This window comes from Penicillium verhagenii, assembly GCF_028828195.1.
Source record: "Penicillium verhagenii strain IBT 33310 chromosome Unknown utg000008l_segment0_segment0, whole genome shotgun sequence".
In the NCBI taxonomy this organism is placed as follows: domain Eukaryota; kingdom Fungi; phylum Ascomycota; class Eurotiomycetes; order Eurotiales; family Aspergillaceae; genus Penicillium; species Penicillium verhagenii.
The window spans coordinates 2,575,085-2,598,912 of NW_026643172.1; the positions used below are offsets into that span (position 1 = coordinate 2,575,085).

At 48.8% G+C, this 23,828-nt stretch overlaps 10 protein-coding genes across 10 annotated transcripts; 3 read left to right on the top strand and 7 right to left on the bottom strand.

Annotated features, from left to right (window-relative positions):
• Positions 1-472: 472 nt before the first annotated feature.
• N7466_008942 (uncharacterized protein) lies at positions 473-1,799 on the bottom strand (the record flags this gene model as incomplete). The annotated part of the gene is made up of 3 exons (XM_057168331.1): positions 473-1,416; positions 1,479-1,632; positions 1,698-1,799. The coding sequence occupies 3 exons, from the start codon at positions 1,797-1,799 to the stop codon at positions 473-475; spliced, it is 1,200 nt and encodes a 399-aa protein (XP_057018962.1).
• An 865-nt stretch (positions 1,800-2,664) lies between these two features.
• Positions 2,665-4,222, bottom strand: rpt3 (proteasome regulatory particle base subunit RPT3; the record flags this gene model as incomplete). Its single annotated transcript, XM_057168332.1, has 6 exons — positions 2,665-2,683; positions 2,740-3,403; positions 3,456-3,742; positions 3,802-3,900; positions 3,970-4,011; positions 4,065-4,222. 6 exons carry the CDS (start codon positions 4,220-4,222, stop codon positions 2,665-2,667), a joined length of 1,269 nt encoding a protein of 422 aa, XP_057018963.1.
• Positions 4,223-6,959: 2,737 nt separating this feature from the next.
• N7466_008944 (putative ARID/BRIGHT domain protein (SWI1)) lies at positions 6,960-10,001 on the top strand (the record flags this gene model as incomplete). The annotated part of the gene is made up of 1 exon (XM_057168333.1): positions 6,960-10,001. The coding sequence occupies one exon, from the start codon at positions 6,960-6,962 to the stop codon at positions 9,999-10,001; it is 3,042 nt and encodes a 1,013-aa protein (XP_057018964.1).
• Positions 10,002-11,018: 1,017 nt separating this feature from the next.
• On the bottom strand, positions 11,019-11,882 carry N7466_008945 (mitochondrial 54S ribosomal protein mL49; the record flags this gene model as incomplete). The annotated part of the gene is made up of 3 exons (XM_057168334.1): positions 11,019-11,069; positions 11,156-11,529; positions 11,750-11,882. The coding sequence occupies 3 exons, from the start codon at positions 11,880-11,882 to the stop codon at positions 11,019-11,021; spliced, it is 558 nt and encodes a 185-aa protein (XP_057018965.1).
• Positions 11,883-12,134: 252 nt separating this feature from the next.
• Positions 12,135-13,566, top strand: N7466_008946 (eukaryotic translation initiation factor 3 subunit E; the record flags this gene model as incomplete). The annotated part of the gene is made up of 2 exons (XM_057168335.1): positions 12,135-13,258; positions 13,353-13,566. The coding sequence occupies 2 exons, from the start codon at positions 12,135-12,137 to the stop codon at positions 13,564-13,566; spliced, it is 1,338 nt and encodes a 445-aa protein (XP_057018966.1).
• Positions 13,567-14,692: 1,126 nt separating this feature from the next.
• On the bottom strand, positions 14,693-15,271 carry N7466_008947 (uncharacterized protein; the record flags this gene model as incomplete). Its single annotated transcript, XM_057168336.1, has 2 exons — positions 14,693-14,908; positions 15,155-15,271. The coding sequence occupies 2 exons, from the start codon at positions 15,269-15,271 to the stop codon at positions 14,693-14,695; spliced, it is 333 nt and encodes a 110-aa protein (XP_057018967.1).
• A 1,812-nt stretch (positions 15,272-17,083) lies between these two features.
• N7466_008948 (ArsA family ATPase) lies at positions 17,084-18,311 on the bottom strand (the record flags this gene model as incomplete). Its single annotated transcript, XM_057168337.1, has 3 exons — positions 17,084-17,126; positions 17,201-17,790; positions 17,922-18,311. 3 exons carry the CDS (start codon positions 18,309-18,311, stop codon positions 17,084-17,086), a joined length of 1,023 nt encoding a protein of 340 aa, XP_057018968.1.
• Positions 18,312-19,100: 789 nt separating this feature from the next.
• Positions 19,101-19,643, top strand: N7466_008949 (hydroxyisourate hydrolase; the record flags this gene model as incomplete). Its single annotated transcript, XM_057168338.1, has 1 exon — positions 19,101-19,643. One exon carries the CDS (start codon positions 19,101-19,103, stop codon positions 19,641-19,643), a length of 543 nt encoding a protein of 180 aa, XP_057018969.1.
• Positions 19,644-20,222: 579 nt separating this feature from the next.
• Positions 20,223-21,905, bottom strand: N7466_008950 (uncharacterized protein; the record flags this gene model as incomplete). Its single annotated transcript, XM_057168339.1, has 1 exon — positions 20,223-21,905. One exon carries the CDS (start codon positions 21,903-21,905, stop codon positions 20,223-20,225), a length of 1,683 nt encoding a protein of 560 aa, XP_057018970.1.
• A 996-nt stretch (positions 21,906-22,901) lies between these two features.
• On the bottom strand, positions 22,902-23,264 carry N7466_008951 (uncharacterized protein; the record flags this gene model as incomplete). The annotated part of the gene is made up of 1 exon (XM_057168340.1): positions 22,902-23,264. The coding sequence occupies one exon, from the start codon at positions 23,262-23,264 to the stop codon at positions 22,902-22,904; it is 363 nt and encodes a 120-aa protein (XP_057018971.1).
• Between the last annotated feature and the right edge of the window lie 564 nt (positions 23,265-23,828).

Below are 23,828 nucleotides of genomic sequence, written 5' to 3' on the forward strand. Positions count from 1 at the left end.
TGGCCCACGAATCATGATTGGGGCAGCCAGAGAGGATTTTACTTGGTATCTGTGGAGTACATATCTCGGTTTAAACACCGGAGAGCATTATGGACAATGGGTATATTATTGTCATACTATGAGGAGAGAGTTTGATACAAAGGCGAGGGCCATGGATTCAAGCGAAAGGAATGAGAGATGCAGAGTAAATCCATGCAAGACAAGCCAAAACCGTGGTGTTACTGATGAGCAAACACAAGAGTAAGAGTTGAGCAGAAATAATAAATGAAAAGCAACAAGTAAAAGGATACAAATCAATCAAGAGATGCTTGAATTGGCAGATGACAAAGCACGTTTACAAACATTTGAACCCATAACTCAGCATTCTGGTTGGAACCGCATGTACAATAATGCATATACGAGACATTTCCTCAAGCCTTGGCTTCAGCTTTGCCGGTAGCTATCGCCTCAAGTCTTCCATTTCGCTAGAGACCTATTTGGCCTTGGCCAAGCCAACGCTGCCGTTGCCAAGGTCGTAGACGCTGTACCACTTGCGCAGGAAAGAGTCTCCCAAGATGGCCAGGGGACCCACGGGCTCGGGGAAGTCCATGCCCATGAAGCTGCTGATGCAGGATCCCTGGACCTCCAGGATGTAGTCGTGGGGCCCAATGGTGAAATCGTGACCGCTAAGGGTAAAGGTAAGGTCAGGCAGGGAGTCAACGGTAGCACAGTCAACGCTGTACTGTCCAGTGAAGCCTTTGGTGGCACCAATCTCCTTGTTCAGGAGCTCAGCGAGAGTAGATGGCAAAGCGATGAGAGAAGTACCGGTGTCGAGGATGATTCCGGTGTTTTCCAACTCAGCCTTGTTGTCGCCGAGAGCGATGGCGTTGAACTCGACCTCCCAGTAGGCCTTGCGACGCAGGGGAATAGTGGTCAGCTCGCCAGTGTAGTGGCTCTTGTCTACGCCACCGAATGTGGCCTCGGAGTTGTCACCCTCAGTGTTGGCGTTGCCCAAGTAGAAGGCAAAAACGGGCTCGTCCAGCAGGCTCTGGTTGAGCATGTTGTAGACAGGAGGAACCATCTTGTTGACAGAGATGGTGTCGTAGCCCAGACCCAGGATACCATCGAAACGACCGAAAGCAAAGGCGAGACCGGGCTCGCTGGTAGCTTCAGCGAAGTCCTGGTTCTTAATCTTCAAGTCGCCGATCTGGAGCGTGTCCTGGGAGACGAAGCCGCTCAGGCTACCAGAACCATATTGAATGGCAAACTCGGAGCCGTTCTTCTTGTAAGTATTGGATGAAGACGAATCATACTTGTTGTGGAGGTAGCAGGCGATCGAGCCACACTCCGATGACGGGACCCAAAGGTTGGAGCTGCCAGTGTCAAGAACAACCTTGAAGGACTGAGGAGGAGTACCAAGAGTAATCTCAGAGAAGTCTGATAAGATTTGATAAATCAGAGGTTGGTTGATGTTTTCTGGGGTGATAAGGGGAACTTACACTGCGCGTTCAGGAAGTTGTCGACAAGGACATCATGACCAGCCTGGGGCTTGAATGAGGTCTCCTGGAACATAGCCTCCTGGTGTCGGTCAGGGCGAATGCCCATGTACTTCTGGCCCAGAGCATGAACGTGGGCATCGATGTTGTGGGTATCCTTAGATGGGGGGGATCAGCCGGGAACTCCGCTTGAAGAGAGTAAGTAATATGGGGAAAGCTTACCAGTTGCTCGCTGAGAGGAACCTTGTTGAGCTTCAGCTTGTGAACCTCAGCAGAGGCACTGCCCAGCAGCACAGAGGCTGTCAAGAGGGCAACAGACTTCATAATGGGCAAAGAGTGTTGATGATGTTGATGGGGGGAGAGGATGAGGAAGATAAGAGGGAGCTGGGGGAGCGACTGGAGACGGAGATCGGCATAACGTGATAAGAGTGCGTCATTTTCCCGGAATCAGCTGCTGCCGCCGTGTGGGTTACACCTCACATTGGTCCATTTTCCCCTTCCGTTTTCTATCTCTACCCAACCTGAAGAATTTACTATTCTTCTGATATGATTGATTTTTTCCAAAGAAAGAAATATATCAGATGTCTTCTCAAGTGATCAGTAATTATTATCTTACGACGGGGATGAAAGAAACATGATAACGCCCGTATTCAGGATGCATTACTGAGGGGGTTGGAGAAAAGGGTGCCTAGCTTAGCGCTAAAAAGTGAGGGGGTCAGAGCAAACCTGTACCTGGCAGATGCAGTGGCAAAACCTTGGAAGCCCTGCTGAAGTTCAAATGTTATGATTTACTTTCGGAGAAATCACCACACCCAACAGAGAACATCTAGCCAGCTTACGGATTGTGGACATCCAAGCTGGTACTTACTACATAGTAGTAAGTACTTGCTGCTAACTCCTCGTCCTAGCGTACCAAAGTAGACCGTCGGCCATTGTTGCCTATGCAACCGTCAGCTTGCCAGATCAATATACCTGACAATTATGTAGCCACTTGTGTATGCGGTGCCCAGTAATACGTTTTTGAACCCAAGGCATGCATTTATAAAAACAGGGCAAATACAAGGTTTATAGTAAGTTCCAAGTGTCATAGATTATTTGATAATACAACGAAGAGGGGAACATTCCACCATACACACCCCCGAGCCCACCAGTTGGTCCGTAACAAAAAATTGCCAAACGCACCACAGGTTTACCGGTAGAAGTCGAGTCTGTAATATCATTAGTATCACAAGATAACCAAGGCAGGGAAGAAGAGAAAACATACCTGTCGTCATCGTGGCCACTCTTCACCTGGGCGGAATAAGCATCCTCCAGATCGGATTGGATGATGTTGTATCGGTTCTTGCGAACTGCCCGAAGACCAGCCTCCTGCATGATAGCAGCAATCACGGCACCAGACAAGGGCTCGTTGCGCACAATCAAGGAGTCCAAATCCACCTCGGGAGACAGGGACATCTTTGCGGCGATAGTACTGAAGATCAGTCGACGCTCGCGTCGGTCACGAAGCGAGGGGAACTCAATCTTGCGGTCCAGACGACCAGGACGCAGCAAAGCTGGGTCCAGAGTGTCAGCTCGGTTGGTAGCCATGATGACCTTGACGTTGCTAGATTGCTCAAAACCGTCCATCTGGTTCAGCAACTCCAGCAGAATACGCTGGACTTCACGGTCGGCACCAGTTTGGGCATCGAAACGCTTGGTGGCGATGGCATCAATCTCATCAATGAAAATAATAGCGGGGGAGTTCTCGCGCGCCATTCGGAACACGTCACGGACCATGCGGGGACCTTCTCCCAGATACTTTTGTACGAACTCTGAACCGTTCACACGGATGAAGCTAGCAGTTGTGCTGTTTGCCACAGCCTTGACAAGCATGGTTTTACCGGTACCCGGGGGACCATAAAGCAAAACACCGCGGGGAGGGTCGATACCTACTATGGGTTAGCAAGTATTATAGAATTCGTGTCGAATACCCAAGCGTACCAATCTGTTTGTAAAGCTCGAAGTGTGTCAAAGGCAGCTCGACAGCTTCCCGAATTTCCTGCTTCTGCATGTCCATACCACCAATGTCGGCATATGTCACATCTGGCTTCTCGTTATCACCCAGCATGGCGATCGATGAGTCGGCCTCTGGGGGAAGGATATCGACCAAGGCGTTGGAGTGTCGGTGAAGGGCGACCGAGGATGATGGCTTCAGCTTCTCACGGTCAAGGGTAGAGAGGATGCGAACAACGTAGTTAGACCCGGTCGAGCTCTGGACGATACCAGTACTAGTCAATAGTGTTAGCCATCATGTCCATGACATCTAACCAGATCCAAATCGACATACTTCTGATCAATAGCCTCCATGAACTGTCCAATCACTAGCGGGACACTTTGTATACGCTTAATCTCCTCCTGTGCCCGAACCAACTCTCTCTTCAAGCTCCTATAGAGAAACAAGTTGTCAGTGTCAGGCTCGTGTCAGCAACATCCAATCGACATCATCAAGACATACCTCTGCTCATCCTTGATGTATTCCTCCTGCAGCTGAATGTATCTGAGAGGCGTCAGTAGGTGGCGCGTATTCCAGATTCAAGGGGCTTGATGTACTCTAGATGTCTCTGTAACCGCTTCAGAGTGGCATATTCGTCATTTCCATCAGCTCCTACTCCCTCAAGGGAATCCAAGTTTCCAAGGGCGTCGAGAGCACTTGGCTTGGAAAGAGGCGTGACGTTGTTTGCCGGGTTCTCCACGGCCACGTCTCCCATGGTGAAAACTCTTGTGGGTGATGATTAGATGGCGTTAGTTTAGAGACAAGCTGAGCAGCGTTATTCGATGTGGATTGTTGGGTGTTGGATTGCGCGGTGCAGGGTCTGGAGATGGAGGTTGTGTCCTTGGAGCTCAATCAATCGGGCGATTGGAGCTCCCGGGTAGATCACGTGCCCTGGGATAATTGACCAGTACACCAAACAGACGGTGAACTTTGAAATCCTTTATGGATTATTTATCTGTGCTTCGATATTAATATCAACTTTGCTATGATTGGGAACTTATATCTGAGTGTTGATCAAATCATACTGACTATGAATATTTGAAAACATTTTTTGACACTGAAAGTGCTTTGCTGAAGCGCCTACTAGAGTTATATGTAATTCGTTCCAGATGCCCCTACGAGAGCAACAATGTTTTTCAAATATTAATAAAGGAATAGTTCCTTTTCAAGGTTCTTGGAAGCGTTTCTTCCAGATGTCAAAAAGGATTAAGATTTGAATTTTGAAAGTACATGTGTACATAACATTTGAATAGGTAGCTATGTATATTCTGTGTACACCCAGGCTCAAATACATAGGGACATGTACATAATGGAAGTAAACATTGAATGTCTAAGCAGAACGAGTAAAAGACCAAGTGTTTTCGTATCAGAAAACATATCACACGGATCAAATGTCAGCCTTGGAAAAATTCTAGCTAAGCTGTGTTCATGGCATGTTTCAGGGTGATCACCGGTCAGACATGGCCAGGTTTGCTTTATGGCCAATGAGGTGGGAGTACGTTTGTTAGGTCGGTGATGTGTATAGCGGGCGACGTAGATCAAGGCAGCTGATGTGTTTTTTTTCAAGACCATCAGTAAAAACCGAATCTTTCCCTTGTTCCTTTCCATCTAGCATTGAGCCCGGACCCAATCATGAGAGTGGAGTAGGGCCCGCGGTTAGGTGGGACAGGCACAAGAGACGATGAATTTTCCCATGCGGATCGAGTCGGATCCTTGCCACTGGGTGGAGGGGAGAACCTAGTCTTGGCTTTGATCTGGATCCTTTGCATTTGGGTTCCTGCGTGGGTTTTGTAATTTTTATTTTTTTCCATTCCGCCATTCTCTGAGGAGGGGGTGTGGAAAAGATTGGGCGCTCGTCATGATTATCAAACGCTAGCCTGAGCTTTATATAAGGAGCGCCCACGCCCACGCCTCACCCCGGAGTTCGCTTTTTTTCTCCTAATTTCTTTTCTTCCCTAATTACTTCCCCCCTTCTCTCTTCTTACCCCCTACTATGTAGAGAGCTTTTTTTTATATTTCTCTTGTGATGGTTTTCGTGCGCCCCCAGGGACAGTCCACGGGCCTAGCACCCTTGGGAGTATACGGACTAACCTGACTTGGCGAAGACCGTTGGAATGGATCATCGCCTGTACTTCTGTTGCAATATTTCCCTGAGATATTTCCTCTCTATGCTTCTTTTCTATTTTTTTCCCCCCTCTCACTTCTTTCCCTAACCAGATGGATAAGGATGGGGGAAAAAAGAACCAAAAAATCTGCAGTTCTAGGTTGACCCTGAAAGTGGCCTCGCCTCTTCCTTATGGTGGATGAGCCGCGAACACAGCCGAGAACCCGCAAACTAACGTCATGACGACCTATGCAATTCCAGCATCAGAAGAAAAAAAAAAGACCTGACCATTCTTTGGGAAGGGAAAAAAAAAAGAGAAAACTAATTCAGGAAGCAAATATACAGTGGAAAAGATTTCGACTAACTACAGGAACACAATAGGAGGAAAGAGGAAAAAAGAGGTGTTCGTGGTACAAAAAGACGGGCAAACAAGAACCCTTTCTTGTCTGGAATTCTCCCGCAGTAATTTTCCTCACTCAATTCTCTCTCCACTTCCCCTTTCATCCCTAACTGCTTCGTGTCAACTGTAGGTATTCGTTTACTTTCTTTCGTGTATTTTATGTTTTATGCTTTTTTTGCGGCTGTGGTTTTTTTTATTACTTGTTTCCCCTTTGGCCACGCACTTGTCCTTCCACCTTTCCCCCTTCTTTCCGGGAGCCCACACCTATGCACTACCTGTAACCCCCATTTGTTCTCTTTATGGTTTATCGGGCCGAATCTGGACCTTTGATCATCTAGATCGATCAGTTTTATTCCCAGCCTATGATTTGACTGTCCCCCCACAGGCCCATATCCCCCAAGCTTCCCTTCCCCCTCCCCTCCGTACCCTCATCCCCGTTCGCCTTACCTGTTTGCTGCTTAGGTGGCAGACTCGCTGCCTCAGGCCCCCCATAAACCACGTGACCCCCACCGAACACCTCCAACCTCTACCCTTTTTGTCCCATCTGCTAATCCCGGGACTCGGGCTTAGCCATCCGTTCGCCAGTCGGAATTTAAGTAATCCAGCCTTGTCGGTATGTACTTCCCATCTCTCCATTCTTTACCTTCCCTTCCTTCCTTTTATTTCTTTCTTGCCAAAATCATCCTCAACTCTCCAATCTTATGAGAGGGTCCCCCCCCCCTCCCCCCGGGACCCGTGTCGCGACCGGGCGCGCTTCCCCTCAAAACAGGCCCACCCTACGCGTGTTTCTGCTCTAGCATTATATTCGAGAGCCTTTTATTTGATTCCCCTTTGATGAATTTGATGACTTCTGCCTTGGATCATTGAAACCATGATGATGGCGCGCGACATCGAATGAGTACAGTTACTGATCGTGATGGCGCAGATGGGTTGGTAAAACCGCACGACATGAACGCCTGGGCCGTCGACGGCTCGAATATTCCTGGTCAGGATAATGGGGCTTTCAATCCTTCTACAATCGACCCCTCTGCCGCCTTTCTTCATGCGTCTCAAAACCCCCAGGACCCAAACCAGTTCCAGCGCATGTTCAATGGCGTCCCGCGGAACGCATCGCCAGGTTTCCACAACCCCAATCAGGTGATTCCATCTAAACGATCACGGCCGGAAGATGCCATGCCAATGTCACCTCGGCCTGCCCCCGGCGGTGTGGCCGGGTCGCGATCGCAAACCCCCCAGGTTCCCTATCCGGGCTATCAAGGCCCGTCCAACGGCACACCGCAATTCTCTCAGCATCCTACTCCCTATCAACACCTGCAACAAGGAGCCTCGCCAAATGTGACACAGTCGCCAGTAATGCAAGACTTCGACCAGCAAAGTGCTCGCATGGGCACAGCCTCTCCCAGCCCTTTTTCTCCCGCTGGCCCACACGTTGGACCTCACATGTCACCGGCACAGTCAGACCATGGAAGCCGTGTCAACACACCACAGAACAATAACTACATGGCAGGGCAAGCATTCCCGCAAGGCATCAGTGGACAGTTCCAACAAGGCCCTGGAATGTCTTCAGCAACACCCCAACAACCTATGCAGTCTCAATTTGGAGGTATGCAACAAGTGCCGCCGGGGTACCATCAAGCTCTCGCAGCCCAGCAACAGCGACTCCATGCTATGTCCATGCAAAATCGGCAAATGAATGCGAACCCGCAGATGGCCGGACGTCCTGTTCCTGGTGGAATGGGTATGAACCCCATGGCAAATCCCCAGCAGATGGCAGCTCTACGTCAGATGCAGCAAAATGCCTCAAAGCCCAACAATCCCGAAAATTTCATGCGTGCGCTTCAAAAATACCAGATGTCTCGAAACCTTCCATTTGAATCAAATCCAGTCATCAGCGGCCGCCCGCTGAATGTTGTTCAATTGTATGGAGCGGTCATGAAGATGGGCGGTTCGAAGAAAGTGACTGCGATGAATGGATGGCCTGCGATTGCACAGCATCTTCAATTTCCTCAGATGCAGTTCCCAGTGGCAGCTCAGGAGCTCCGGGATTACCACCAACGAAACCTGGCCCCCTATGAGCAAGCGTTCATCAGCTCGCAACAAAAACAATTTGCCGATCAGATGCAACAACAACAGCAGCAGCAGCAGCAGCACCCACAGCAGCACCCCCAACAGCATCCCCAGCAGCAAAACCAGCAGATCCAACAACAGCAAAACCAGCAGATTCAGCCCGGCGGAATACCTCGCCAGCCAAGTGATCCATCGGCAATGCAATTCCAGTCTCCGGGGGTAAAACAGGGCCAGGGTTTTGAGCCAAACCATCAAATATCGCACTCTCCCCAACATAATACTCCTATCCCGAACCAAGCTCAAGTCCCCCCGATGAACGGATTTGCGACTCCAACACAGGCACGCAGTCAAAGCAAACCTCCCCAACCCACACACCGATTGAGTGTTTCCCGCCAATCGCAGCCATCGGTACCTCCGGTAGACAAGACTGGACAGTTTGCTGCGCCTTCACCATCACAGCAAGGCAAACTTGCGTCTGTCACGCCTGGACCACAGCCTATTCAAGCTGAGTCAACCCTGGAACAGGTGACTAAGATGCCTATTGAGGATCCATTCAAACCTAAGGTGCTCACTGAGCACCGCCTGCATGGCCCTATAATGGTGGAAGAGATGTTCCAACTCGGCGAGGACATTTTAAGGTTGAAACCTACTGTACCAATGTTCGCAGAACTTGGCGTGGTAGATATTCATGCTCTGAACATGGCTTTGAAATGTGGGATTCAAGCAGAAACTCGTGTTGCCTTGGATACCCTGACTACCCTATCATCTGAGCTTAGCACTTCAATCTCCCTAGAGAACTGCGATGATTTGGTGGAAAGTTTGGTAGATTGTGCCCAGGACCAGGTTGAGTTCCTTGCCGAACACATCCCTGAATTACCAGAAGCCATGCCTCTACGTTCTTATGAAGAGTTGACTCGGGGCTGCCATTCAGAATTCACGTCACTTGCAGAAGTTCCTGAATTTGGGAGCATTGAATATCGTCTGGATCGAGCTGTGGAACGATTGATTTGCATCACTACAATAATTCGCAATTTCTCATTCAACGAAGCCAACACTGGCATTCTTGGTATACCCTCTGTCACCCAGGTCTTCGCTGACGTCTTCCGTTGCCTGGGAACTCACAAGATGTTCCTACGGACTGATCATGGTACATTGGATTTCATGAAAGACGCAGTGATTTTCATGAGTAACTCCGCACATGTGATGCAAATACCTGGGAAGGAGGAAGCATTGAACTTACTGGAATTCCTTCTTGCCTTTGCACCTTTGCCAGAGCCGACATCGGACCCGAACGAAGTGATGTTTACTGCATTTAATCCTTCAATTCATCGATATACCCCTGCAGCTGTGGATGGTCTGGCTAAGCTATTGGCGAGAGATGACCCGAACCGAATCTACTTTGGAGCCATCTTCTCTGGTGATGGCTCTGTTTCCCCCCGACCAGATCTTCTGACTCGCGCATTTGGCCTTGCCATTTGCGCGGTTCCTAACAAAATGCCTCTGACAGTTGCGGATGCTCGCAAGATCTTCCTCATGCAAGGTCTGTTGGCTGCGGATGTTTTGACCACATTTGCAGACGGACCTATGGCAAGATCATGGGTTGGATCTGTGGATGGCTTTGCCATCCACCTCCTGCGGCTCTCCTGTCTGCTTTGTACCGAACGCCTGCCGCAACTCGCCAGCAACCGACAACGAGGCCCACACGAGATGGATGCTTATGCATTTGCCGCCATAATCAATCGTGGCTTGGCCATCTTGCGCCGACTCGCCGAGAAATCTAAGCAAGTGGACAACACCCTGCCGTTGAAGCTCCCATCTGGAGTCATCCCTCGCAAGGAAAGTCTTCTCGGGGCGTTATTGCTTCCCAACATGGACCCGAATATCATCCGCCAACTCCTTTCCTATGCTCGTCTTGCGGAATAGATCTGGCACCTTCACACTTTCATGTGCGGAGTATGTGGGCAGGCATTACTGTATTCCTCCATTAGGTGAAAAAGAGCGGTCCTTTTGTACGAAGCATTTACGACAATTTTGTTTCTGTCATATCATTTGTACTCATGTATCCAGTCAATGGTCAATTTTGATTTCTCTAGGCGCCAGTGGATATGGGGGGGTTCTTTTTTGACTATTCTTTTTATTCTCAGATCATTTGTTTTCATTGTGAGATAGCGAGTTGAGTCATTCAGTGTACAATGTCAAAAATACCCTTGATATGATCATACGATCTGTGTGTAGTAAGGAGTACGACGTACTAGTAGTATGAATGGATGCACTGTAAAGTAGTACTAGTGGTGGTCCCACTGGGGGCTGGCGTAAATACTGCTAGTTACTAGTACTATACTCGCTGGTTTACCAGGCGGTTTCCGTATCAAATCAACAACTTTGGAATACCTGGATTTTACTCCAGTAGATGCGAATGCACATATCATGTTGATGCATGGAATCATTCAATTAGAGGAAAGACCTTGGCACCCGCACCGGGTCATGGAACATATACAAAGTAGGAATGATACAGGGAGAGTAAAACTCATAAAAGCAAGCGCCAGGAAACTGCAAATGGATAATAAAGGAAACCAAAAGGGAGAACACCGGCAATCAAAGAGAAGAGAAGGCAGAAAAAAAGATAGCCCCCAGCAACGAAGATTAAGAAGAACAGCAGATAAACCGAGGCAGGGAAGTGAAATTACCCATAGACATCTTTCAGTCCATCGAAGCCATTAGAATAAGAATGACATATTATCAGCCCCCACTGCCTCGTATGCTTGCTGTCCTTAGTGTAGTCTCGTCCTTCCAAGGATCTGTTCTTTAGGGTCGAATCCATTCCGCATGGAGAATTTGCTCAAAGCTTTTGTGACCATCTTGATTGTGGGATGGTTGAAAACACAATATTCGTGGGAATTTGGTACGAATAAAGGGGGAAAGTGAAGAGATATGGAGAAACTAGAAGTTGCGCTCCTGCAGGAACTTCAGAATCTCGTTTTTGCGCCAGCCCTGTGACATACAGCCATTAGTTTTATATCCGGCATTAGGTGTTGATGCGAAACAACAACACGAAAATGAATCAAAAAAGAGCCTACCTTGACAATGATGTGGCCAGTCAGGCGATTGACGCTGACATCCGGACTCCGCAAGTCAACATTCAGGGACCGTGCGAGGTCTTCCCGCAGAGCATCCAGATCACCCTCGGTCTTTTGAATCTTGGTAAGCTGCTTGGTGCCACCGGCCTTTGTGACAAGGTAGACAGGCAGCTGGTTGGAGCCAGTTCGGCGGATGAAGTAGGGGAGGTTGTTGAGTTGGAGAGGGGCTGGTGCAGCTCGTGTGGTCTGGGGGAATGGGGTTGAGGATGAGATGGGTTGCTCTTTAAGCGCCTGGGCTTCACGGCGGAGGTGTGTCAGGAACGTGCGCGTTTGACAGGTGGAAATAGAGTTGGAAGTGTAGGAGAGGAGAGAAGCTATTGAGGATTATGTTAATTAGCGGAACTGGATCTTATGATTTTGTTTTCGTTCTTTAGACCCAGGCCGGTATAACGTCAGATTCCTAGGATTCTGATGTCTGGATATTGTACCCGAATCTGTCGCTATACTATTTTCACTGACACAGCCAACGGTGCTATATAGCAGGCTGAACTGAACAGGTAGAGACGTGAATAAAGAGCATATCCTGGAACTTACAAGACGCAGGTCGTGTAAATGAGGAGGACAGGCTAGATGTCTGCACGGAAGCCACGGATTGGCACAGACGGGAGTTGACGCTTTGCTTGCACACGGTCGAAGCGACCGAAGCCGAGTGTCGGAGAGACGCCATCTGCGCGTCAAAGAAGAAGCGTTGGGGGAAGAAGGGAGGAGAAAGGCGAAAGAGAAGAAGCGACACAAAGCTTCAATCACAAGTACCGAGAAACAAGAAAAAGCGCAAGTTTCTCTCACGTCCTGATTCTGCCACCGCCCCACCTCTCCTGGCGACCCAAACGGGTTTAGTGCGTCAAACCCTCCCGCACACAAATTCAATCAAAGAGACATCGCTGTACCTTTTGAACCAACCCACATCCTGCGTCCCACTATGGCAGACAACGCCCCTCCTTCCGCTGAGCAGCTCAGCGGCGCTCACCCTACCGATGCCGCCCCCGAGTTTGACCTTTTGCCCCGGTTGATCCCCTACCTCGACCGCCACCTGGTTTTCCCGCTGCTCGAGTTCAGCGCCGGCAACGATGAGGAGGACAGCGAAGTCATTCGGGCCAAGTACGAGTTGCTCAAGCACACCAACATGACTGATTACGTCGCCAACTTGTGGAAGGAGATCAACAACAGCGACTCGATCCCCGAGGAATTCGTTAAGAAGCGCGAGGAGGTTCTGGCCAAGCTGCAGCAGTACGAGGGGCAGGTTGAGAAAATTACTGAGTTGCTGCAGGATGAGGAGGTTGTGGGCAACTTGCGAAGCGACAAGGCCGCTAACTTGCGCTTCCTCGAGGAGCAGCACGGTGTCACCACCGAGATGGTTGATGGCCTTTACGACTACGGCCGCTTCCAATACAGCTGTGGTAGCTACGGTAACGCCTCCGAGTTGCTTTACCAGTTCCGTGTTCTGTCCACCGATAACGACAAGGTTGCCTCCGCCACCTGGGGTAAGCTGGCTTCCGAGATCTTGACCACCAACTGGGAGGCCGCTATGGAGGAGGTGCAGAAGGTTAAGGACTCAATCGAGACTCGTCTGTTCAACAACCCGCTCGCTCAGCTTAACAACCGATCTTGGCTCATCCACTGGTCGTTGTTCCCCTTCTTCAACCACGACGCCGCCCGTGACGTCCTGACCGACCTTTTCTTCTCCCCCGCCTACATCAACACCATCCAGACCGCCTGCCCATGGGTTCTGCGCTACCTTGCCGCCGCGGTCATCACCAACCGCAACCGCCCTCACAAGCACTCCGGTGTCTACCAGAAGCAACTGAAGGACTTGATCCGCGTTGTGCGCCAGGAGGACTACGAGTACACTGATCCCATTACCGACTTTGTCAAGGCGCTCTACGTCGACTTTGACTTCGAGGAGGCCCAGAAGAAGCTGGGTGAGGCTGAGGAGGTTCTCCGTGGTGACTTCTTCCTTGTTTCCGCTGCGGATGCTTTCGTTGACGCTGCTCGTCACCTTATCTCCGAGAGCTACTGCAAGATCCACCAGCGGATCGATATCAAGTATGTATTCGATGAAATTGAGTCTTTCCCTTTTTTGGGGGGTTTTTTTCTGGGAGAAACAATAACTAACTTAACTTTTTCTCTCTCTTTCCAGCGATCTTTCTGCCCGCCTTGGCCTGAGCCAGGATGAGGGTGAGAAGTGGATCGTCAACCTCATCCGTGATACCCGTGTTGACGCCAAGATCGACTACAAGGAGGGCACAGTTATCATGAACCACCCGCCGCAGTCGGTTTACCAGCAAGTCATTGAAAAGACCAAGGGTGCCTTCTTCCGCACACAGGTCTTGAGCTCATCCGTCGCAAAATAAACAACCTCCCTTCATCTGTCCTTATCCATGAGCTGATGCCAAAACCGAACCTTTCTTCTTTTGTTATTATCAACCCCAAATGTTTTTTCTTTTTGCCTCTCCCTTTTATAGTCTCCCCGTGTATGTCACAACACGGTATTTTTGTGAGGGAGAAGGGACTCCGAGGCAGAGTGGCATCCGGCTGGCGTTCTTAGGTGGTCCAACCTTTTCTGATGTTTCTTTTTTACCTCTTAAGTCCACAGTTTCTCTTCTTCCATTTTTCTATTTTCCCCCTTCTGTTATCAGATCGTGTTTTTCCTCTTTTCATTGGTTCCTTGGCTTTGAAGAGCTTTTGCAGAGAAAGCGGGTGATAGAGAAAAAAAGACCCACGGTGCTCTCCCCGCGCCCTCGAAAAAGACCAAAAAAAGAAAGAGAAAAGAGAGGGAATCATGTAGTAGACCCCTGAGTTAGCCGGGGTCTGATGGATCTATGCTGTTACGAATGGTCTATAGAGATGAGTGAAAATGATGTCTGACAATATGTCTGGTCCAATATCTCCCCTCGTAAGTTGCAACAAGCTGCATAAGATAGCCAGGGGGAAGACACTGCAGGAGACTTGTATAGTTCATGACACCAAAGCCGGACCAGGAAATAACCATATCCGGTAGCAACGAACAACAAACAGGGGGTATGGGTATAAACAAGACGCCTGAAAAGACAAGCCGTAGGTGTTCAATATGTCTGATCCATCCCGCTTTATCGCAAAAAGTGATCAAATCCCGTTTCTCCTCAACCTTGTATAACCTCCGCCGGTGCCCAGGTGGATCGAAAAAGCAATAACGACCGAAATGGAGAATGAGAGAGCGAGCTCCGGAGATCGGTCTTGTCCTGGCATTGGAATTTGCACGAGAAAACCTGAGCCTTGAATTGCATGAACCTTGGAAGAAGCAAAGTACAATATGTCGTCCTGTATGAGGCATTCCATGGATAATCGTCCTTGATAGGATTCCTGGATAGGATTCCTCCAAAAAAAGGATGGACATAGAGCAAACAACCCCTGGTAATTTGGGAAAACGACGAATTCCAGTACACGGCTCTGGGGATTCCGGACAGTAACACAGACAGAAAGTAGGAAGTAGTAGGTGTATCAACGGCCACCCCTGGTCTCCGGTTCAGGATGTCGTCGTGCCCGGGAGGTTTCAACCGGGATCAATTCATTGATGTAGGGTTCTGAGGATTGTCGGGACGCAGAGACCCCGTTGCCATTGTTGTTTCCATTGGTGGTCAGGCTTTGAGTCGTCATGCGCAAAGCTTCCTGTTTCTCGTACTCTCGAGACATGGTAGCCAAGTCCTCGATTTGTTCCTAGATACGTATCAAAAGTCAGTTTATCCGTGATAATTTATTTCGCAGGCTTCGCCTTCTTTGAGCTGGCTCTTCTGCTTCCTCTTTCCCTCAATTAGGTCTCCTGATGGTCGTGGTAGATGACAGACCCGTGTAAGAGGTACACCCGTGATCAGATATCCTTCGCGTCCCTTTGAACAGACAAGGAAATCAGGTTAGACCGTTGATTGAACCCTGGCGCATGGTGGGTGGTGTGGCCCGATATACCTGGTAACTATAGGGCCGGACAGATGCCGTCGGACCGAGAAAATAGTGGATGTGGCCGAGGACAATGTGGCGGGAGAGGCCATATCCTGGGAGCCAATACTGCTGGACTGGGGCCATTGGGAAGAGCGATCAATGGTGACGGGTTCTGATATTGGATGAATTGATGGACCGAACACCAGCAGGGGAACCGGGGCCTTTTAGTCACTGGATATCTGTGATGGATATCTCTGAGTGTAGTATGTACTTATTTGCTTTTCATATTTTCATTGATATTCCTCAGGATTGTGTAGGGTATAAATAATCCAGCACTACTACGGAGTTGAAGCCAAAGCCCGAGGAAAACAATGCACTCCCCCTCCCATTTCATTTCCCCTCCTCCTTCCTCATAGTAGCGGTCTATCAAGAGCACTTGTCAAGGACAAGGGGGCGAATCAGATCAGTCCCAGGTTCTGCTGCAGCGTTCACCTCTAGATCCTTTAGCGGAGCCAGGTAGAAGATGATCTTACAGCAGAACCCACAGGGCCACAGCGAGCGAACCGCGTACACCCCACCAAGGCTCCCATGAAACCCGCAAGCTGCATTCTATTTTCAAAAGCAGACAAAGAGAATGCAAAAGGAACCAACCAAATCAAGAAAGGGAGAAAAAGCAGGCTAATCTCCCGAAGTGGAAGACGGTCTGATCTCCACAGCGTGGAGTGACTGGAGTCACTGGAGTGCACCCGGGCAGAGAGTACCCAAGTACCCTTAGTGCCAAAACCGGGGCGCACTGCAGAAGTGGTGTGAAAGAAAGTATAAACTCACAACCAATTGATCCAGTCCCAAGCTTTCCTGGAATTGAAAAGCCACGGAACTGTCGGGGACAAAAAAGGGGAGGGGTTCAGTTCGCCTCACTCTAGGAGACAACGAGACCCAACCCTTTCCCATTCGGTCTTGCCTCTTCTGTCAATGGTCATATCAAATACTAGTATGTACGTATATTTGATTAATTCGAAATCCAATATGCAATTGATTTTCCAATTGAAATGGAAATTCGAACCAGTCCATCTCGGACCAGATCAGAGCTCATAAAACGTTGACGTCCGTTACCGGCCTACTATTCCCTGTCCTTTGGGTTCAAAGTGAGGCTTGACTTAGCTCCTTGAGGGGAGAAAAAAAAAAGGTTAGCATATTGCTCCAGATTTCCAAGCAGCAAACAACGCAGCAAGAACGGAACAAATTGTGCCATAAAACAGATTAAAGCCCGTTTAAGAAAGCTTCTGAAAATCGTAGTTGTTGAACCTTTCTCTGGTGAACCCTCTGGCATTTTTCTCACACCGCACCTTGTTCAATGCGCCAAAGTGGCTGCTCATGGTGTCGTGGCACCACGGAGGCCCTTTCAACGAGGCCCCGACCTAAGCCGATGCAGATTTTTGCTGCATCCAGCGCTTTTGGGACGAGGGTTTTTGCCTCGGTTTCGATATGTATGTCGAACACATGGCTGCAGACCCATGGCTGCAGACTAAGGTTCCTGGGACCGATCAGCAAGGTACGTTCTGATTTGTCGGAGACTATGCATTTGACCCCCAAATCCGTTGAAACTGGAACCTCTCAGAGTGTATCTGATGTTTTGCGTTTGGGTGGGTTGCTGTAGTTGGGGTTTGGTTGGGCCGTGAATGGTGAAGATTTCCAACCTTGGAAGGTGGAAAGTCCAGAGCGAAAGTCGGTTGGAGATGTGACGACGACTTGCATGTGAATACTCTAAGTCTTATGATTTCCGGGGGTTCGGACTTTCAGCATTTCCTTGGATATATTATAACTACTAGTATTCTCTTATACATCAAGCCAGGATAATAGGCGTTTCATGTATTATTCTCTAGTCTTTTCATAATTCGTTCCGAAAAACAAGCTTGCCAAGTTCATCTCGTATCCTGTCAAATAATATCAAGCCCTTTACTGTGGAGGAGTGTAAGGGTTGATAAGCATGTCGCTGAACCTATACAAGAGAAGAAAAAAAAGAAACTGGTTAGCCAAGATCGAAATCCAAAACGTATGCAGGAATGAACTGACTTCTCCAACTTGTCCTTTCCACGGACTTCCTCCACCAATAGCGGCATGCGAACCACGTTAAAGTCCTCGTACAGCTCCTCAATCTGCTCCAGGTACTTCTTCTGCATCTTCCTCCGCGCAGTGCACTGGTCACAGCCACTGCCTTCCTTGGGGAACAGCAACTGGTTCACAACAATCGAATGGGTATCAATGCCGTAGCTAGTCAACTCCTGGATCATGCGCTCGGTCTCATAGAGCGACAAGAACTCTGCAATACAGACACAAACAAAGGTGGTCATATCCGGATTCTTGAACTGCGTGTTGACCTCACCAATGGTCTCCCGCAGCGACTCCATCTTCTGTAACAGGTCATCCATGTTCTGTCCACCAGGCAAACCACCCCGTGCGCCCAAAATGGAGTTGAGCATGGGTCCGAACTGCGACGAAAGCTGGGACAGCTTCGCCAGCGCCTTCTCGAGAACAGTCGGGAACTGCAGGAAGCGCAGGGTGTGGCCAGTGGGCGCGGTATCGAAGACAATAACCTCATACGAGAGCGACTTGACCTGCTTCAGGACCTCGGCAAAGGACATAGCTTCGTCAACACCGGGGATCTAAATTCGTAAAAAAAAAAACAGCGCATCCGCATTAGCTTTCTGTCCGTAAACTCTGGTGGGGTAGGGTTCTCGGTCTCGCTCTTCTTCTCGATCTTGCTGTAGGTTCCCGGGTCCCGGTTTCCACTTACGCTGAAGGCCAGATCCTGCATCATATTTCCCATACCCATTCCACCCATCGCGTCATCCTGACCGTCTCCATTGGCCAGGAGATCCTGGATGCTGCCATTGGGATCGATCTCCATGGCGCTGAGGTTGTCATAGCCGTCAATCAGACGGGCCTCCTTTCCGAATTTCTGTCCAAAGGCATCGCTCAGGTTGTGGGCGGGATCGGTGGAGATGAGGAGTACGGATTTGCGGGCTTTGGCGAGCTGGATGGCGAGCGAACAGGAGGTGGTGGTCTTACCCACACCACCTTTGCCTCCGACGAAGATCCAGCGGAGGGTTTTTTGGTTGATGATCGACTGGAGCGTAGGCTCCATGTCGAGTTCGTCACTTTGGACCACGGCGGAGGAAGACATGGTTGGTATGTTGCGGAGCTTAGGAGAGGTGTGGGGAGAGAGACGGAGGTGATGTTCAAAATTGATGATTTGCCCCGCAAAGCGATCGAACGTTCCGGAACACAATCTATATAGCTACAAAAGGGGTTGGAAGGGCTTTGATTATGATGAAGTTTGATATTTCTTTGGTGAATTCTATGGCAAAGGGCAGATGGTCTAGGAACAAAGTTTTAAGTATTACTTCATTATGCCTGTTTTCTTTCCAGATGACGCGTGTGACCAGTTGATGTATCTGTACAACGGCTCTAACTGAACACCGCAACACCATCTGTCACCAGTACTTTGTCTACGTTTAAAAAGCTATGTTGATTTTCAAGGAATCAGTTTTTCATAAAGCTCCGGTCATCTAAATATTTCAACATTTGCTAATGGACAACTATAGAAACTTAGTGATTATGTCCATCGAGTCCACGATCAAGGTCAATTCAGTTCTCTGTCACTACCAAATTCATTATACAGCAATTCATATAATAACAAGGCAAGAGTAGAATGAATGAGTACTACTAGTGTATGCATTGCCATTATTCAACTGGCCAAGTTATATAAAAAACCACAAGAAACAAAGTTTGATAGACTGTATCATCGATGAACCCGTTGTAGCTCCACCCATGGCATCCTCCGCATCTCCATCGGTGCTCTCCGACGCCGTAGAAACAAACCAACTTCCCCATAGATAACCCACATAATTTTTCTTTTCTTCTCCTTAATTCCCCTCCCTCATCCTCCCTCCAATCTCACTCATCTGTATGAATGGACCGACCCCGTGAATCCCCAGACCGCACAGCCAACCGCCTCGCGCTCTACCAGCAACATCTCTCCTCAACCCCACTCTCCAACCAAACCCCAACCAACCCACCACCCACAACAATGGCCGCCCGCGACCCCATCACCTGCCACTGTCTAAACACATTGACCGGCACACCCGCCGCCAATCTCCCCGTCACATTGACACTGCTGTCGCCGGCCGCAGCCTCCGCCGGCCCCGTCACTTTCCACGCTACGACTAACGCCGACGGCCGCGTCGCGCAGTGGACGCCCGCGGGCGGTGCGTCCGCTGCCTCGGTGCCGGATATCCTGGCTGCGCTGCCGGGCGCAGAGAGCAAGTCCAATTGGTCCGTGACCTTTGGTGTTGGGCCGTGGTATGAGGCGCAGGGCATTGAGAGCTTCTGGCCTGAGGTCGAGGTCAAGTTTACCGTTAAGGGCCGGGGCCGTGAGGGAGAGGAGGGTTGGCGCCATTACCATGTGCCTGTTTTGCTTGGCCCTTGGAATTACTCGACCTACCGGGGCTCTTAGTGCCTACCGGGGCTCTTAGTGGATGGGATATATGTAATGATTGCAATTGATAATTGATATGTCTTTCTTATTTCATCTATATATCATGTTTGAATGTTTTGGACTTGGATAGAAATGTACTCGCATGGTTCTTAGAAAGAAACAAGTGCAACGATTTGTCTTTGGTAATACATTCATATAGTCAAATAGGTAAGCGCAATACATCAACAGGCAAGATGGCCGAGTTGGTCCAAGGCGTGCGGTTCAGGTTCACCTGATCCAGATTTCCGCATCTCGTTTTCGGGGCGTGGGTTCAAATCCCACTCTTGTCATATCTTTTTTTGCTTTTTGCTTCTCTTTCAATGTTCCAAGCAAGAAGTTTTTGAAGCAGATGTTTTCTTTTCGTTCCTCCTCTAACGCAACCTTGAAATAGTTGACGGGTTTTGTTTTATTTTATGATGTGCCACTATTTCAAAGTCTACTCATAGATCAATGCAGGTAGAATCAAATTTTGGTCATTTCTAAGAGAGTTTGTTCATGTCTGTGCCATTATTTAGTCTTACTTCTATGTTTGTAATAATACAGTGTGAAATAACTCCTTTATGCGCCTCGGCCACGGCCACCACGGCCACCACGTCCTCCGCGGCCACGGCCTCCTCCACGGCCACCTCCGCGACCACCAGACTTCTCAACTCCACCTTGTCGCGAGCCGCCTCCAGGGCTTAGAACATCGCGCTTCTTGTTATTGGGACGGCCGTTGGGACGTCCACGAGGACCGCCGGAGCCGCCTCCATTCAAATCATCCAAGCTCCCAAAGTTGAATCCAGGAACACCCTTCAGACCCATCTTACCAATGACCTTCTTGTCCATTGGAGGAGCCTCAGGGCAGGCCATACCTTGGATGGCCATCTCGTTGGCAAGTTGGACAAGACCGGCCTTATCGAGACGAAGCTGCTTCAGAAGACCTGATCCAGCGAAGAATCCAATATAAGATGAGTAGGCACGTTGCTTTGTGACTTCATCGATCTGGTACATAGCCTCGTTGACGGGGACCGCGAAGGCGGGGGCCTCGGCGAGGATTGCATCGGTTTGGGGGTGGGGTTTAATGGGCAGGTGACGGTTGACCTTCATGAAGAAAGATTCACCTTCGGTAAGGAGGATGATCGCGCGGCCATCGTTACCAGCACGGGCTGTACGACCAACACGGTGAACATACTGTTCACCGTTGGAGGGCAAACCGACCTGAATGACCAAGTCGACGTTGGGGAAATCCATACCACGGCCAATAACGTCCGAGGCAAACATAATTCCAGTGGCTGCCTCCTTGAACTGGGCGGTGGTTCTTGTGCGGATGTTCTGGCTGAGGCGAGAGTGAATCTCAAACACGTTCAAGGGTGTGAGGCCTTGTGAAAAGACCTTGGCGCAGAGAGCAACCATGTTGGCAGTAACACCGAAAACAATAATCTTGGAGCACTTTTGGCTCTCAAGCTTGACAAGAGTAGCGAGGGTGGTAAAGGTGGACGCCACACTTGGAATCACCACATGGTACTGGGGTACCCTTTCGTGTGTTGGTGACTCGTTCTTATCAATGGTAGAAATGTTAGTGTAGCCATCCTTCAGCACCACATTGACCACATCCTTGACCTTGGGTGGAACAGTGGCCGAGAAGCACATGCCTTGCCAGCCCGACTTCTTTGAGGGGACTAAACGAAGGATCTGCTTCACATCGGCCAAGAATCCAGCCTCAAGCATGGTATCGGCCTCATCCAAAATCAGCGATTGAATGTTGGCCATCTTCTCGGCGGTGTATTCATCGGACAGATAATCCTTCAAGCGGCCTGGTGTTGCGACTAGAATTGACGGGGCTCCCTTCATGAATCGTGAGTGAGCGGAAGCACGAGCTGTTCCACCGACAGCAATATGGCACTCAAGGGGCTTTGACAATTGTGATGTGAGCTGATCGCATGACTTGGCAATCTGCTGGGCGAGTTCTCTGGTGGGGGTGATAATCAGGATAGCGACCTGACCTCTGGGTGGCGCATTGTTTCCCTGGAGGAGGCAGTGCAGCGCTGGCAGAAGGAAGGCAAGGGTCTTTCCGGTACCAGTCTTGGCCTGGACGAGACAGTCACTGCGCCAATCTGGGAGTTCGGTCAAAACACGTTGTTGGACGGGAGTCATGAACTTGAAGTCCATAACCTCCAGGGCTTTGAGGAGTCGGGAATCGAGCTTGCCAGCCATGGTGGCATATGGCTGGGCGCCATCGAGGTTAGGAGGGGATGACATGATGGAATATGTGTATCTAAATGAAAGATACAATGGTTGAAAGAAAATTTCAACCCGAAAGGTACCTGAAGGCTTAGCAGGCACTTTTGTTGACGGTAAAGTTTGGCAGAAATCTTATTTTTTTTTTGGAAAATCTTATCGATAAGACTTTTTCCGGTGGTTTGGGTGAAGTTTATTGAGCAGAGTCAACAAGCGAGTGAAAATAGAATGACTCGGGTATTTTAACTGGGTCCTGTCAAATAATTTTTTTAAAAAACCAAAATCATATTTGAAATTCAAAGACATTAATTTTTTCAGAATTCGACTTTTTTTAAGATTTGTTTTTATTAACGACATCTGCCAGTGTATTTGATGGTCGAATGTAATCACATGAAGACTGATAAGCACGTGTTGATTGGTTATCACCTTAAAAACATTAGATCCGCAACCGGTGGGTCCCTCTTTTTATGCATGTACACAAGTGCTGAATTGGTAGTTCCTCACTGCCTACTATGTACTAGTAGGTGACATATATTTCTGAGCCAATTTAGAATGAACACCCGAGGGTACTGTTCCTCGCAATTACGCTTCTTTCTAAGGTTAGACAGGCTAGTAGGTATTGAATGGGCATACTGCATGGTACAACATGCTACTACTACCTAGTATACATAGGTTTCAGCTTGCCTGTGACTTGCGGGAGATAATTCAAAAGGTACATGTAGTCATCGAGTACATAAACTCTTAACATTTCAAAGTCATTGAGTACCCGTGGACGTCAGTTGTCCAGAGTGATATGGATGTATAGTACAAAGTTGAATAGTGAACGATAAGTGAATGATAATCAAGCACTGACATCCAACTTCAAATGGACTTTCCTCGAGTGTCAAGGGTCGTTGGAGACACAGACAACGTTAATGCAAACCATGGGTAAAAAAAGAACTATCATACATTCAAAGCAACATAACATTCATCAATCCCGAATAAATTCTCCGTATGAGAAAAGGCTAAGAAGCATCTTCATTTCTCCTCAAACGTCTTCTCAACAGTGCCCTCATCCGAGATATGGTTCAAAGGTTTATCATATCGTTGTGCCATTTCTTCGTTATGCTTTTTCACATCCTCTGGGAGATCCTCATTTTTGTGGCCATCCATGTCACTGAGGCTCGACTGTCTGCCGTCTCGAAGAGTAGGATGGGCGTTGTTGGAGGGAATTGGGTGGTTTGGGGCATTGTCGTGATTTCTGTCTTTCTCCGGACCATGGTTACTGGGGGTGCCATGAATGTAGCATTGCTGGGCAGGAATATTGGTCAAGGTGCGACCGAGAGAAGTAGAGGAAATAGGCGCCCGAATTCGTGATGGAAGTCGTAGGATGGAGCTCATTTTGGATGGTAGATTGAATTGTGGAATGTGGAGAAGATCAAAAAGTTTCAAGGTCCGTGTTAGAAAGACTAAATAGATTAAGAAGATTTGAAAATGGACAATGGGTTCAAGGTGCAATTATAGGAAATCCGGTTTCTACATCTCACCAGGAAACATGATATGATGTTTGTTCTCCTACCGTGGCGATGACGTATTTCGATGTCATGCGCCGCCAAGAGCGTGAAGTAGTACACATTATTACCCCTGCAGATCTGGTATTTACTATCTGCGGATCTGGAAATTACAAGACCCAAATCAACATCGCGCAGAATGAGAACTACTCAATACAGTGCCGTGCTCCTTGACGCAGTAATGTCCATGCCAGATGAGATTAGCAACGAGCCCCACATGCATCGACGTGATGAGAGATTGTTCAGGAAGAGAACATTGAAGTGGAATAAACCTACTATCGTTAAAGTACCACCTGTTAGTGCCCAACATTGAATGATTTCGACGCAAATCTCCAGATGTCAAGGCCATACAATACATACGCAGTTCAATGTTAGTTCTTGAGCTGATGAGTAA